A 16,782-nucleotide genomic window follows, 5' to 3' on the forward strand; every position below is an offset into this window, starting at 1 on the left:
CGGGTAACTCGCTCGCTGCCCGCCACGACGGCGCCTAGTCTAGCGTATAAGCGCGACGCCTGAGTTTACGTGCTTATTTCGGTATTCTAGCATTTTCGTGCTTAATACTATTTCATTTCAATATTATAATAATAAGTGTGTTCTTTCGAGCATTACATATATTTGCGCACTACGTGGTAAATAATTAATTATTATTGTAATATTACTGCCGCTCCAGTTCCAATTTCAAATTTCATTTTTTTTTCAGTTTTGTGACGCAAATATTTCGCCACTAAAATTATAATATCTGCATAGTAGTGATAAATAAATACGCATTATTGCGTAATAATATTTTCAACTAACAAATACATTTTTGTTAATTTTTCTTATTAGATTTCATACACTATGGAGATCGAGCAATTATATTTCGAGCGAGACATTCAATTGAATACTTTACAAAAAATGGCAGATTGTTCTGAATCAGATGAAATGCAATTTCGTTGTAGAATAAAAGAATTAAATTCAATTAAAAAAGAATTTCTTAAAATTCAGGTCAAAATTGAAAAATCTTTAGCTAAAAGTAATAGTTTTTCTAAGGAGGAACAGCTGATTTTTCGCAATAAGTTCGATGATTTATACTATCAGGTTCAAGTGGCAGCAGACACTTACAAGATTTTGCAGCGTCGCAGTAGTCAGACCGGCAACAATAGTGATAATAAAGACAGTGTCATGTCGCATTGTTCCCGCGGGGCGAGCTTGCCTCCGCTGCCGTTACCGTCATTTTGTGGGCAGCCCACTGAGTGGGCTGCGTACTACGATTTATTCAAATCACTTGTCCACGACAATGCCGACCTGACGGATGTGCAGAAGTTTAGGTATTTGTTGCTAACGTTAAAAGGCGAACCTTACAACCTGATAAAATCACTTCCCATTACAGACGCTAATTATACTATCGCTGTAACGATTTTGAGCAATAGGTACGAGAATAAACGGATTATTGCTACGAAACATTTAGACCACATTTTAGACCTGGAACCTCTTACTGATAAAAATACCTACGTTGGTTTACGTAATCTTTTAAATGTTTTTCAAGAAAACTTAACAGCACTCAGTGCCTTAAACCTGCCTATTCCGGAATGGAGTTTTATTCTTTTGAATATTTTGTTGCGAAAAATGTCTCCCAACATTCGTCGACGTTTTGAACTATCCTTGTCATCGTCTTCGGAGATGCCCGATTATAGGGAATTACTTGAGTTCCTAAGGCGTGAGCTGACCGCTCACGAGGTGATGTTAGGCACGGCCGGCGGCCCGTCTGGGGGCACGCGGCCGCTCGCCGCCGCGCGCCGCCGCCACTGCGGCAGCCTTTCTTTCGCGCGCAGTCGGACAATAGAACCTCGCCCGCGCGCAATCGCTCGTTTTCTAATGTTTCTACGAAACAAAACCCACCCCGGTCGGTACAATTTAACGTCGAGTCTTCGACTACTGGTTCGTCGAAATCGAACAAAATATGCATATTTTGCAAATCAGTTTCACACATTTTAAATAAATGTGAAGATTTTCTTAAACAACCAATTACTGACCGTAAGCGTTTTATCAGTGAACACAAAGTGTGTATCAACTGTTTTCACGTCGGGCACGACATTAAAAATTGTATTTCGAGATTTTCGTGTAAAGTTTGTTTGCAACGTCATCATTCCTCGTTACACGAAGACGGGCAAGCGCCGCACTCGTGTTCGCCTCCGGCACTCCCACACGCTGCGGCCGCGACCCCCGCGACGCCTAGCATGACGCACTGCGGCACGCGCGCGCACACGCCGTGCAACGTGTTGCTCACCACGGCTGTTGTCGACATCCGCGCTGCGGCGCCCGCGCCGGCGCCCTGCGCCCCTATTGCCGTGCGGGTTCTTGTGGACCAGGGTTCTCAAGCTACGCTTATTGCAGAGTCTTGTGTTCAGCGTTTGAGTTTACGACGTTTTCATGCTGCGTCTGACTTAACAGTTACAGGAATAGGTGACAAGGATCAAAAATCTCGTGGCTACGTCTTGGTCGAGGTGACGCCTCGTGGTAAACACGAGCCCAAGTTGTTAATCGAAGCGCATATTTTGCCTAAAATCACAAGTTACGTGCCCAATGTCAACTTTTCGGTTGAAAACCTTCCGCATTTGCGAAATTTGACCCTCGCTGACCCTGAGCTCCGCTCGTCGCGTCCTGTAGAACTCTTGTTGGGATCTGATTACACAGGTAGTGTCTTGCTTCAGGACAACGTTGTCGGACCTCCTGGGACTCCTGTCGCTATAAACAGCATTTTCGGTTATTTATTGAATGGTCGGCTTCCTGCGAGGGACACGAAGTTTCAGTTACATGTCGGTGTCAATTCATGTCAGAGTCAGAGTGATTTCGCCCTTCAAAGATTCTGGGAATTAGAGTCCTTACCAGAAGTGAAACCGCTGACGCCAGACGAGGCTAGGTGTGAGTCAATTTTCATACAAACTCATTCGAGAGATGAAACTGGCAAATTTACTGTTGCTCTTCCTTTCAAGCCCGACGCCCCTCCCTTAGGCGAGTCGCGTGACATTGCTCTTTCGCGTTTAATCAAGCTGGAACAGAGGCTTGAGCGCAATCCTGACTTGAAGTCAGAGTATGTTAAATGTCTCCAAGAGTACATTGACCTCGGTCACATGGAGCTAGTTGATGAGTCTTTGATACCTACGTCAAAGCCCTACTATATTCCTCACCACTGTGTGGTTAAGTCTTCAAGTACCACAACAAAAGTCCGTGTGGTATTCGATGCCTCGTGTAAAACCACTAGTGGCCGTTCCTTAAACGAGAATCTTCTCATAGGACCGAAACTGCACCAAGATATAGTGCAGGTTCTTCTCAAATTTCGTTTGCACAAAGTGGTGTTCACTGCAGACATCAAGATGATGTACCGTTTCATTTCCCTGCGACCAGAAGACCGTGATTTTCAGCGTATCCTCTGGCGCACCAGTTCTGATGTGCCTGTTCAGGAATTTCGATTATGTACAGTGACATTCGGAGTCGCTTCTTCTCCTTTTCTTGCGTTAAGAACCCTTCGTCAACTCGCTATTGACGAAAGCGCTTCTTTTCCTAAAGCGTCTAAGATTTTACTTTCGGATGTTTTCGTCGATGACGTAATTTCGGGTACGAGTTCTCTTGATGAAGCGTTGCTTCTTCAACAAGAGCTTATTTCTTTATGCCAGAGAGGATCCTTCGACCTCAGAAAATGGACAAGTAACCGTCCAGAGTTAATATCTTCTATGACTAACGCGGAGCCCAGCGAAGCGTTAGCGATTTCCAATTTGGATGGTGATACTTCAGTCAAAGTGTTGGGTCTTAAATGGTTTCCTAAATCAGATACCTTCAGTTATGAGGTCACACCAAGTCCTGAAGCTTGTTCAAAAAGAATCATATTGGCGGAAATTTCTAAAATTTTTGACCCGCTGGGCTTTCTTTCTCCAATAACGCTATTTGCGAAACATTTAATCCAATTACTTTGGATCTCGGGAATATCGTGGGACGAAACCCCGCCAAAATCAATTTCTGACGCTTGGTTTACTTTCATTTCTGAGTTACCCCTGCTTAAATCCATTTCCATTCCGCGTCATGCATTTCCTGAAAGCAGGTGCGTACAAGTCCACGGTTTTTCGGACGCTTCGGAAAAGGGATTCTCTGGGACAGTGTACGTACGCGTCATAGACACTCACGGCAATGTTCATGTCCATCTCGTTCTAGCAAAAACCAAGGTAGCACCGTTGAAACGCATTTCAGTACCTCGCTTGGAGCTTTGTGGGGCTGTACTTCTCTCAAAACTCATTGAGACCGTACTCAGCACCTTTTCGGGTGTGATTTCGAATAACGATGTTTATGCGTGGAGTGATTCTTCGATCACTTTGGCCTGGTTACGATCTGCGTCGTATCAATGGCGTACGTTTGTGTCAAATCGGATCACGGAAGTAACGAGTCGCGTCCCGGCTTCTCGTTGGCACCATGTACGCTCAGCAGATAATCCTGCAGACCCCGCATCACGCGGCGTTTTACCGTCCGCACTTGACCAGGAACTTTGGTTTCACGGTCCCACTTGGCTTAAACGTTCTGAAGCTGAGTGGCCCGTATCTGACCTTGATTTCGTTACGGACGAAGAAAAGCGAAGTAACGTTCTAGTGACAGCAGTGGACAGCACTGACAAGGCTAATACGGATTTCATTTCTAGATTTTCATCACTTTCTAAACTTCTACGTGTGGTTTCCTATGTTGTTCGCTTCATAAAAAAATGTCGCAAACTTAAAATTGATTCTAAACATATTACAGTTCAAGAAACTAAATACGCACTTTCGCGTCTAATCTCCCTTGTTCAAAGTGAGCAGTTTTCTGACGATCTTTCGAAAATAAAATGTAATAAAAATTGTTCAGACCGTTTACAAAAACTGAAACCCTTCGTCGATAGTTTGGGCCTTCTGAGGGTCGGCGGCAGGATTGATCGAGCTCATATATCATACAGCGCGAAACATCAAATTTTACTTCCGAAGGGACATCATTTAACGAGTTTAATAATTGACCACTATCATAGGGTTAATTTACACGTAGGACCGCAGACCTTGCAATTCATTCTTTCTCACGAATATTGGATATTGTCGGCACGCGACGCGGTACGCATGCGCACCCGCCGCTGCGTACAGTGTTTCCGAGCGCGGCCTCGTCCCGCTCCACAACCACAGATGGCGGCTCTTCCCGCAGCGCGAGTAAGATCGTTGCGTCCTTTCTTACACGTCGGCGTAGATTTCGCTGGTTATTTTCATTTGAAGTCGAATAACTTTCGTAACGCAAAACTGTTTAAGGCTTATGTCGCTGTCATGGTCTGCATGTCGACCAAGGCGTGTCACTTGGAGTTAGTTCCAGATTTGTCCACCGAATCTTTTCTAAACACATTAAGACGTTTCGTGTCCCGACGGGGACTTTGCTCAGACATATATTCAGACTGCGGTCGTAACTTTGTTGGGTGTGATAGATATTTAAGAGAACTGTTTGATTTTTTAAAGACAGACACGACTCAGCTCGAACTTAATGAAAAATTAAGGGACACCGGAATAACCTGGCATTTCAATGTGCCTTACGGAAGCCATCTTGGTGGAATTTGGGAGGCTTGCGTGAAAAGTTTTAAGACACATCTTCATCGTGTGATAGGATCACAAACTCTTACCTATGACGAGTTCAATACCCTTCTGTGTCAGATTGAGTCAGTACTTAACTCTCGACCACTTTGCGTCTTAAGCAATGATCCAAGTGATCCGTTACCACTTACTCCCGCGCATTTTCTCGTTGGGGAACCACTGACCGCGTTGCCCGAGTATGACTTCGGTGATGAGCGACCCAGCCGTCTTCAACGCTGGCAGATCATTCAGCAGGCTGTTCGTCATTTCTGGAAGCGATGGAGTGCCGAATATCTTTCTCAATTACAACAGCGTGGCCGATGGTTCCGCAATGAAGGCGCGTCCCCGGTATCGGAGGGCTCTGTGGTGGTGGTGCGCGACGACGGCCTGCCACCCCTGCAGTGGCGCCTCGCCCGTGTGCACGAGCTGCATCCGGGTGCTGATGGTGTTACCCGTGTAGTTACGCTACGTATGGGTAATTCTTATACGAAAAGACCTATCGTTAAGATTTATCCATTGCCTGTAGACTAAGAGTCTTAGGTGCCTTTTACTTATAGGTAATACTTATAGGTAATACTTATAGGTAATACTTAGGTTTAGTATTAGTTAAAATAATTAACTTATTTTAAGGCCGGCGGCATGTTCCGTACTTTCTTCTATTTTTAATGCCTTTGTTTATTTGTTTCGCATCGTTTAGCACATACAAATTATTCATTCTTATTTCTAAACGTTATTCTTAATTTGTAACTGGAATGATGCAATTTGATTTCCGAACGAAGCGCCGCGACAGTGCTGCCCTCCTACGGCGGTTTAATATGGCTGTTATTAGCAAGCAACTTCGAATGGCGGCACGCACGTCCCTAGAAATTAATTCGTTTCTGTTCTTCTTACAATTTCTCCTGAAATCCTGAAAGCTTCATTAGCACCGCAGTGTTTATATCTGACCAGTTCAGCCAGTGACCTATGGAGTGACAGACGGGGGCCCCCAGGAAACCATCAGCTCGTCGAATTTGGTGAGTTCGGATATTGTATTATTCCAGGCTCCTTCGTATCATTTATTTCTTTCTTACAAGTCTAAAACAGTGGTGGCTCAACAATCATTGTTTGCAACTCTCTAATTTTGAACTACAGAGTATGCGACGAGTGATGACCTGCATGTGATGAATCCACGCGCCAATCAGCTCCCTCCTGAACTCGTCAGTAAATGGCGTCACATATCCCACCGCACCTGTAATGTTTACACAACTGAAATCCAAACTTTTAACTACAACAACACCCGGGCTTAATGTATTTAAGTATGTTTGTATTGCATAGTAATAAGCGTGGCTGACCATGAAGAGAAAAGTAAACATTGCATAGTCTTTTGATATTGTGGTGTTGGACGTCGTCCGCAACAATATAGATGGGACTCTCAAAATTTTAACTATTTGAACGCCAGCAACGGTCTCTAAAGTTGACAATAGTCTAAATCGCTTTTAATCCATTTGTTCGAGCAATAAAACGCATTAACTTTCATGTAAGTATGTCACTGTGCTCAAGATTCAAATTAGCTTCTAAATTTTATGTAACTAGCTTTTGCCCGCGGCTTCGCCCGCGTGGAATTCGGTAATCGCGCGCTGTTCCCTCGGGAACTGTGCAAAAAGTAGCCTATGTCACTCTCTGGCCCATAAACTATCTCTACGCCAAAATTCACGTCGATCCGTCGCTCCGTTTCGACGTGAAAGACGGCCAAACATACACACAAACATACAAACACACAAACACACTTTATAATATTAGTATGGATGGATGAATGGTCTTTACATGACGATTTTCGTACACTACAACGATTTTATCAATTAAATTTCAAATAATCATTGTGCTGATTACATTTTTGGACGAATGAATCGTTAATCTATTGCGAGAAATATGTCTAAGAGTTATGACCCGTGCGCCTTCTGGTTATAAATAAATGTTGGGTTCTACTCACATGCACTCAAAAGTATGTCTCCTATCAGGTTAATGTTAGCAATTGCCAAGTCTTTAATGGTCTTGATCCACCTAACTCTTTCGCTGGACAGTCCATTGAGCAGTCTGAAATAATTATGAGAATTTCATAACCACTGCAAGATGCTCAATAAAAAAACCGTCTTCTTCTCTAGTGAGTGTTATATTTGATATTAGACAGGGGCCACACTGAGCGCAATCCTCCGACACGTCAACACAAGACACAATATTGTACTGTATGTATATTACCGTCGTCCATTTAAGAGAGTCACGTCCAGTGTGGACTCAGCATATGATCAAAGGGAGAAAGTTTAATTTCTCACAAAGATGACTTTTTTCCTACCACAATGTTTGCAAAGCGAAATCTAAGATTTTTTAAAATGAAACAATTCTTTGGCTTATGCTTGCCGGGAAAGGGCCGTGCTAAATTGGATTTAAGCTCAGTACACTAATCTAATTTTAAAATCTCGACCAGAGCACCCAAAAACTTTTATATTCAGTATTCAGTATTTATTTATTGCAACACCTTTTACAAAAAAATATAAAAAATGATGCCCTGTTGGGGCGTGGCAATTTTAAAATTAATTACATTAATTAACTTATACATAACACATTATGCTATTTTAACCTCATGTAATTTTTAGGAAGAGGTTTAAGGAACACTTATAAATTAACTTTATGTAACATAAACTTAGAACTTATGTGGTATCACAGAATGAATAGATAATAGGAAAAGTAATACCTACTGCAATGAGATCATCTTTAATTACAATAATAATAACAGGATAACTATTTTTCTTTATTCTTCTAAATATTCATTTATACTGTAGTAACATTTCTGAGTTAAAAAATCTTTTAGTAGTCGTATAAATTTTTTATCTTTTGTTTCTGATTTTATTTGGGTAGGTAATTTATTGTATACTTTTACAGACATGGCGTAAGTACCGTGTGAATGAATTTTGAGATAGGATGGAGGCAATTTTAATTTATTTCTGTGGCGTAGTGAGTAGGTTATAAAGACCATAATATTATTAAATGTTTGTTTGTTTGTTTGTTTATACTCTTTATTGTACAAAAAGGAAAAACAAAAAGGTTAATGTTACCAGGAAACACCAAATAAATACCTGTTAGCTCTGTCCATTCTGGCTAAGCAAGCGTTTATGTCATCTTCCATCCTTTGCTTTTCATCTTCCTTCTCTTGCAAGTACGCATTCAACTTGGCAATACCCTCGAGGAGTGCTTGCATTTTTGCTTTCGCATTTGCTAACACAGCTGTTACACAAAAATAATGTCAAATAGACGTTGGAAACCAAGAGGACTTAGATTTTTTTATGTCAAATAGCTAGCAAACGATCATGCGGGTCACCTGATAGTAAGTAATCACCGCCGCCCATGGATACCTACAGCATTATTATACTTCGTTTTTTTAGCATTAGAAAGAAGGGAAGCGATCCTGACGTGTCTTTTTATTGAAAAACACTTTTGAAAAATAAGTCACAGCAAATATGTAACAATTAGCAAAGACATAATGATCATTTACATCATAAATAAGTTTTGAACATGAAACTACCGTGAGACTCACTCATATTAAACATAATGACCCGGATAACTCACGTCTTAAATCGAGTTTAGCTCGACATGTTTCGGGCTAATCCGTAGCCCTTCGTCTTCGGAGCAAAGCGTGTTGCGGCAGCCGCTGAGTCGCTTTGCTCCGAAGACGAAGGGCTACGGATTAGCCCGAAACATGTCGAGCTAAACTCGATTTAAGACGTGAGTTATCCGGGTCATTATATTTCATAAATAAGTTACTGTTTTTTTTTAAGGTTTTTCAATAAAAAGACTGGTCAAGATTGTTTACCCTTTTTCTGAAGCTAATAAAACGAAGTATGGGACTGCAGGTGCGTTGCCAGCCTAAAAGGAGGGCTAAAGGGGGGGGGAGGGGAGTTAGGAGTAGATAGAACAGTTATTTCAACATCTATTCTGTTTTACTCTCAACGTTGGGACACAACAGCGCAACTGCTGCCTAGGGCCAGGATCAGCGAGTAAAAATGATGGTAGCGATTCGGACGGATCATGCAATAGGTCCTAGGTACTACCCACAAAAGTGAGCTTGTAACAACAGTTTTTAATGATTCCCGCGTTAATTACACTAGGTGATTATTTACAACGGGATGGCGAGCGTAATGCGGAACGGAACCTTTAATGGGTTTCCGATGTTTTTTTTTTATTCGACTGGATGGCAAACGAGCAAGTGGGTCCCTGATGGTAAGAGATCACCACTGCCCATAGACACTCGCAACACCAGGGGGATTGCAGATGCGTTGCCAACCTAGAGGCCTAAGATGGGATAGGCCAACCCATCCTAGGCTACCTCAAGTACCAGTAATTTCACCGGCTGTCTTACTCTCCACGCCGAAACACAACAGTGCAAGCACTGCTGCTTCACGGCAGGATTAGCGAGCAAGATCAGACAAGGTGGTACCTGCTGTTTTGATATAACAGTCATCATTGTCCACTCGAGATTGTGACAATGTTAAAATATCAGGTGCTTATTAAAGTTAATCACGTTATACATCCCATGAAAATTAGGTATGTCTAAATTAAGCTTGAAAGTTTGTTGCTCAGGGTTTTTAAAGAAAGTTGTTCATCACGAGCGTACCTTCGACGGCTTTCAGTTCAATAGAGGCTTGCTTTAGGGCAGCCTTCTTCGGAGCTACGCCCTTGTTCACGTGGTAAAACTTGTACATAGCGTGCACCCACATACAAAGCGACTGACACGCTTTTGACACCTATAACGCAAAATAATATAATTTATCTCAATCAATTTCACAGCATAAAATAAAAGCCAAAAGACTAAGGACGTCTTGTAGGCTTTTATAAATGTCGATTTAAAGCTAAAACTGACGGTTCTTGTATGGATCTGACAGGACTTAAGACCACTTAAACCTAGATTAAAAAACCTGCAAGTGGACGTAAGATACAAAGAATAAACAAAATAAATAATACGATTCCATAAAATTAAGGGTGGGTAGGTGCTAGAGGTTTTTATCCTTGCTTCACTAAAGACGTCTTGTAGGCTTTTTTAAATCTCGATTTAAGGCTTAAACTGACAGTTCTTGTATGGATCTGACAGGACTTAAGACCACTTAAACCTAGATTAAAAAGCCTGCAAGTACCCCGTACAGGGACGGAACCATACTTTCCGACCAAAAGTCAGAGTGCATAGAAACAACTGCCGGTGCTTTATGGTCCTTGGTGGTAATGTAACACGCTGATGTAAAACGTTCTTTTATCCCACTAATATTATAAATGCGAAAGTGTGCAAGTCTGTTTGTTTGTTTGTTACTTCATCACGTCTAAACCACCGAACCGATTTAGATGAAATTCGGTATACAGATAGTTTTAGAGTCCCGGAAAAGGACATAGGATAGTTTATATCCCGGAAAATAAACGAATTCTACGTGGACGGAGTCGCGGGTAATGGCTAGTTTATAATAAATCTGACAAACCAGCACGAGGTTCCCCTGACGATTAGTGTCAGAATGTTTTTCAGTACCTTCGAAATTTGAAACAAGTACATAGATATAAACCAGGCATATACATAAAAACCGGCCAAGAGCGTGTCGGACACGCCCGAAATAGGGTTCCGTAGCCATTACGAAAAAATTAAGTAATATTTTTCTAAGGATTTCGTATTTTATACGGAATCTTCCATAGTTTAGGTATATTTTATACCTTAGGCTGCTATTTACTCTTAAACTACTAATAATTCTCAAGCAAACTTAGCCGTTATAGTTTTCCTTAAAAGTTTGATATACTTACTACCATCCTGAATTTTTTCAAATTTTTCCACCCACCGGTTTGGATTTTAGCGGGGGGGAGACGCTCGATTTTAATGAAAATTTTCACTTTAAAGCTGAATATTTCGCAAATATATCGCTGAATCGAAAAATCGTCTTAGCCAACCCCTAATGGTTTTAAAAGACCTATCCAACGATACCCCACACTATAGGGTTGGATGAGAAAAAAAAGTCACCCTCACTTTACGTCTAAGGGAAGTACCCTAAAAAAAACTTTTTTTTAATTTTTAAATGTACCGTTTTGTCGGCATAGTCTACACATATATCCGTGCAAAATTACAGCTTTCTAGCATTGATAGTCCCTGATCAAAGCCGCGAACGGACGGACAGACAGACATGGCGAAACTATAAGGGTTCCGTTTTTGCCATTTTCGCTCCGGAACCCTAAAAAACGTACAAACCTTGAGAATTTTAGCAGGATCATAGTCAGGATTGACGATAAACTTCTTGAGCTTCTTAATCATGTCCTCAGTGATGGATTCTTTATCGAATTTCATTAGAGACTCCAGGAAGGCGGTGGGGTCAGCCAGCATCATGGAGCCAGGCTTCCAGTAGTTCAGGACTTTTTCACCGAAACTGGCGCCAGGTTCCTGGAATGATCAAAACTGTTGTGTCTAACATCATCTTCATCATAAGTCAGAAAAGGCCCACTCTTGAACAAATATCTCATCCTTGTAATGCCATCATCATCCCAGCCTATATACGTCCCACTGCAGGACACAGGCTCCTCTCGTAATGAGAGGGCTTGGGCAGTAGTTCCCACGCAGGCCCAGTGCGGATTGGGAACTTCACACACACCGTTGAATTGCTTCGCAGGTTTGTGTGCCGGTTTCCTCACGATGTTTTCCTTCACCGTAAAGCTCGTGGTAAATTTCAAATGTAATTCCGCACATGAATTTCGAAAAATTCAGAGGTGCGAGCCGGGGTTTGAACCCACGATCCTCTGCTTGAGAGGCCATAGGTCAAACCACTCGGCCACGACGGCTTTGTAATGCCATAATGAACGAAAATCTGCATCGACATCGATTGCCCGCAATACTCGCCACGGTCTGACCACCTCATGGGAAGTTTGCTAAAGTCAGAAAAAGAAAAGGTGCACACTTATATCCAATGTAATAAGCGAAGTGTAAATCAGGCAGTCATTACCTGTGATACAAATTATTTTAATGGTAAAGTCAAAGTCAAAATGTCAAAATATCTTTATTCAATTTAGGCTATAACAAGCACTTATGAATGTCAAAAAAAATCTACCACCGGTTCGGAAAAACCTCTGTTAAGAAGAATCCGGCAAGAAACTCAACGAGGTATTTTTTTTTTAAACTTGATCACATACCTTAATCGGTTTGATGTCAAACACCATGCAGAGTGACTCTATGACCAACAGGACTCCCTGCGGTGGCTTCTTCATAGCCTTCACTTCTACGACGTCGTTCCTGTTTAGTTCTTGCAGTGCCTTCTCGGCGGCTAGCAGAGCTGGCATTGCCTCATCTACACATACGAAGTTATGTGAGTAGAGTACACGAATCACTACGAATGTGAATTTATTGTATAGTTCAATTATGTGAAATTCCCAATTCTGATTGGGACGGCTTGAAACAGTTGAAACAATCCGTTGCAAACAATGTTGAGCAATGCGTATGCTTACTGCACAAAGTCACTGGAGACAAAGAATCACTAAGTGCAGTTCAGCACAGATGAATTCGTTATGACTTAATCTACATTATGCTAAAACTCACTTTCTTATAGCTTCCCAATAATTTGCAAAAAATCGTATCTACAAACCTACCTACCTCGTCTTAGGGTTTCACCTCAAAATGTCACGTTATAGTGTCAGAATAGTTTCTGTATTGCTATATAAGTAGTTATTATTACCTAAATCTCTTTGGGCATCTTCAGCCATGGCAGTAGTCTCTTGAGCCATTTTTTCAGCAACAGCCTGCTCCTTTTCTACTTTGACACGCGCATCCTCTGCTATAGCCTAAAAATCATACAGTTCATAATATTTACATTTAAATTTTAAATGCTCAAATACATGTAATGTGATATGAAATAAAAAATTGCAACTTAAAAAGTTTTGAGCCTCACAACATCCAACTACGAATTAAGATCACTACCAAACTTCTGAATTTAATTTTTTAATCTTATTTTACGGATTTCCCAATAAGAATTGTTAGAAATATACTGAAGTTAGATTTCATCGGAGTTGGATTGCCGGCTCTAGCAATTTTTTTTTCTGGAGTGACTACAGTAGGTATTATTATAATTATTATGGACGTACAGTGTCTGTGGCGATCTGTTCGATGACCAGCTTTGTCTCTTCAGCCGCTTTTTCCATTAGCGGTTTGAGATCCGCCAACTCGATCTGTAACTGTTTCACCTCTACCTCTGTCTGGTTCAACTTGTTCAAACCTGAGGAATGCCACTAATTTACCCCTTTTCATAACAGTGTATCTTTTTATCTCTACATAGTATGCAAACAAAGTCTCTTTCCTCGTCTGCCAATCTATACATATCCACTAACTCCTCCTTGACCATGCAAAGAATTTTGATGCAGTTTTCACCATCACTGGTGAAAAATTGGAGACTTATTCCCCCGACCTCAAATTATTTAACTGTGAAATATACATTTTAGGCGAAATAATCATTAAGCTTCTGGATTCCGAAGGCAAGCTTACGCCAGTCGCCCCCAAATAATAATAAAACCCTTTCTTTCGGACAACATGGCCCGTACAATAAATACCTTACAAATAAGATCCACATAATTAATACAAACACAATAGGTACCTAAAAGTAACTAAGTGGAAAAAGCGTGACTCCAGAGTCAAAGTGAGCTGTCACGCACTCATGTCTTGCTCTGAAAGTAGAGCGGTATCGAGGGCATGCATCGATTTCGTTCCCATAGGCCCTTCAGACACAATGGCCTATAATAGTTCATTGCGACACAGCAGGCATTAGATCATGCATCAGGTGAACCGCATGCTTATTTTTTAACTTTAGTATAAAATAAACTGGTTCCAGTTCAGGGCGCTTGACTTACCAGTCTTCAACGCGTTGGACTCAGCCAGGATAGACTCTTGCTTCTTACGAAACATCTCCGCGTAGGCTCCGAGCATCTCCATGTAAGACATGGGCGTGACGTAGTTGAGTCTGTTCAGCTGCTGCAGGAATTTTGTGCTGGCGTCCACCACACTTTGATGGGCGAAGCAGCAGACAGACTAGACACAGCAGGAAGTTTTAAACCGTTAGTGCGGTTCCTCCTACAACGATCCAAAGCCCTAATAATACGGTCTGTAATAATTTGGAAACTATTTTTATGCCGGAATTTGAAGACGGAAATCGGATCTACTTAGTGCATAAACTACTAGTCATTAGTGAAAAATAAGCGGCTTATTAATAGTTAATTAAAAGGTCCAGCGTATAAACCTGACTAATTCGTTGCTCCGTATATTTTTTTTTTCTAAAAAGAAAGGTTGCCACACCACATTCGCTAAATAAATTGAGTGTATCCTGGTCATGGCACCAAATACTTACAACCATGGCATCGTACACTTCATCAGTAGTCTGTAATTCTTCCATGTTACGGAAGAAATGGTTGGCGACGGATTCCAGAGCTGACTTAGGCCACTCGCTGAACCAATCTATGGTGCAGCAGTTGACGAGGGAAGGAAATTGGCGAAGGCGGGCGCGGAACAACTGGAGGAAAATATTTTTCGTCACACACATTAATCAAACATTTTTTCTTTTTTTTCGGTTTTTTGGTAGTAAATAAATTGAGGTCTGAATGCATATGCGTCAACTACGCCCGACAAATAAATACTCCTTGATATGCCATTCGGATGACGGTCAGGACGGCTTTGTTTAGTTCAGGTTAAAAAGTTAGGTTAAAGTTTCTATCAACGCTAAGTAGTAATAAGATCCTACCCTACACAACGAATATAGAACAACAGAAACAGTTCCAATAAAAACAGTTTTATCACTTTCCTTATTACAATCGTCGGTCACGTTAATACTTCACATAACCCAACTCACCTCACCCACAGGACTCATGACAATGACAATGTGCAGATTACTCCGGACTCTCCTCTGATAACATCCAAAGAGGTTCGTCTTGGTTGCAGCCAAATTCATCTCCATGACAGCATGACGGACGGACATGTAGATTTTGTCAAAATCTTCAGCTTCGTAGATATTGGGAACATCGCCGGAACTGAGAATATTGTTTAAGTCCTCGAGGAACGATTCCATTTTGATCTACAATACATGTTAAGATGCGTAAGTGATTCTCGATGGTTCTTAATAGAGATCTGGATGCCTTGAATGTGAAATCAAATTAGACGGTAGTAGGACATAGGTACGGTAAAGGCGCCAGGATGAGTTTGATCATAAAACCGTTGAGCGATTTATAGTTAATGGTCTTATAGCTTCATTTAGCTTGACACAATATTTCTGAGGCATGAATTCAAACGTATTCTTGAACCAGAGGTGAAGCTTGCCTTAAAAGGGCGATGTATCAAAAAATATTGGGAGACCCTCTACTTAACTACAGCGACACCTCAATGGGCCCCTGTAGTCTGTAGCAGGGAAACTCCGTATCTTTGATACGGCAGATACATTTCTGTTTTGAACTTACCTTATTCTTTTCATGTTTTCTTACTTACCTGCGCATCAGAGAATAAGAAAACAATGCCCCTGTTGTCAGCGCCTGCCTTCATCATGGTCTGTTTCAAGTCATCACGCCACTCGGCTTGTCCGTACGATTTCGTGATCTCAATCTGGATGCAAGTCAGTTCCGCTATGAAAGCTGCTAGGCGGGAGAGTGATTGACGACCTGGAATACATATAAATATTGTCTATCGCTTGTAGCAAAGGAAATTCTTCATACAACTATATACACCTGCGAAGCAGTTTAATAGTATATGTATGAATGTAAACTTTTTATTGCACATAAAAATAAAATAAAAAGAGATACAAATACACAACAAGGAGAGCAAAGGCGAGTTTATCTCAGGGATCTCTTCCAGCTAACCTAGTTAAGAGAAGACAATTTATTAAGAAGAAGATAGGCAAACACTTATAAAATAACATGCGGTAAAGAGGAAAACAGAAACTCAAAAGAAAAGGGAAAAAAAGTAAAGAATAGTGTGTCTGATATTTCCAATACGCAATGAGCCCGCATGAAATCTTAGGCTCTGTCATTCTGAGAGGAAGCTAGTGCCGTATGCCCAGCAGACATGGACCCACATAGACAAGAGAGAGAGCTTGTCAAAATTCAATTAACCTACCCGATCCTCCCATGCCTAGTAGAAGGGCATTGGCCATGGGCTGACGCATGATCCTCGCGACCCGACAGAGATGGGCGATGGCGTCATCGAACAACACGAGGTCCAGAGGCGCCGTCGTCGCCAAGTTATAGTCGTTCAGGTAATGATCGAGAATTTCGTCCAGCTGTGGGAAGAAATGTTTTTGCTATAAACTCTTGATATTCTTCTGGAAAACACTTATGACAGTAATGCTTAGCAGGAGACAACAGCATTGCATTTTTTTATTTGAAATCACCCCGAGATTGTGTTCTATCTCACCTGGTAAGTGCAAAATTAAAACTAGACCATGCAAATGTGCATATAATAAACTTAATTCTTTTAATTTACGAGTATCACTACTAAAATATAAATTGCCAAGCCACCTATCAGTCTGCTGCAATCTAAGGACCTAGAAATTTAAGAGTTGCGGCAGACCGAGAGGTCCTGTTGATCCAGTAATGTAGATCCATCCTTATTCTGACACTTAAT

The 16,782-nt window shown here is 41.4% G+C and overlaps 1 protein-coding gene across 2 annotated transcripts in view; it reads right to left on the minus strand.

Annotated features, from left to right (window-relative positions):
• Positions 1-16,782, minus strand: part of LOC141435662 (dynein axonemal heavy chain 1-like) — a 57,708-nt gene that overhangs the window by 16,323 nt on the left and 24,603 nt on the right. For both annotated transcript variants that reach the window (XM_074098400.1, XM_074098401.1), the window contains exons 35-47: positions 16,276-16,438; positions 15,652-15,821; positions 15,023-15,244; positions 14,525-14,686; positions 14,031-14,208; positions 13,272-13,402; positions 12,866-12,971; positions 12,327-12,481; positions 11,395-11,583; positions 9,793-9,922; positions 8,258-8,405; positions 7,117-7,220; positions 6,299-6,375 (exon numbers count right to left, since the gene is read on the minus strand). In XM_074098400.1, the coding sequence (XP_073954501.1) occupies positions 6,299-6,375; positions 7,117-7,220; positions 8,258-8,405; positions 9,793-9,922; positions 11,395-11,583; positions 12,327-12,481; positions 12,866-12,971; positions 13,272-13,402; positions 14,031-14,208; positions 14,525-14,686; positions 15,023-15,244; positions 15,652-15,821; positions 16,276-16,438 (1,935 nt within the window). The remainder of the gene's footprint in view (positions 1-6,298; positions 6,376-7,116; positions 7,221-8,257; positions 8,406-9,792; positions 9,923-11,394; positions 11,584-12,326; positions 12,482-12,865; positions 12,972-13,271; positions 13,403-14,030; positions 14,209-14,524; positions 14,687-15,022; positions 15,245-15,651; positions 15,822-16,275; positions 16,439-16,782) is intronic.

Source organism: Choristoneura fumiferana, chromosome 15, assembly GCF_025370935.1.
Source record: "Choristoneura fumiferana chromosome 15, NRCan_CFum_1, whole genome shotgun sequence".
In the NCBI taxonomy this organism is placed as follows: Eukaryota; Metazoa; Arthropoda; class Insecta; order Lepidoptera; family Tortricidae; genus Choristoneura; species Choristoneura fumiferana.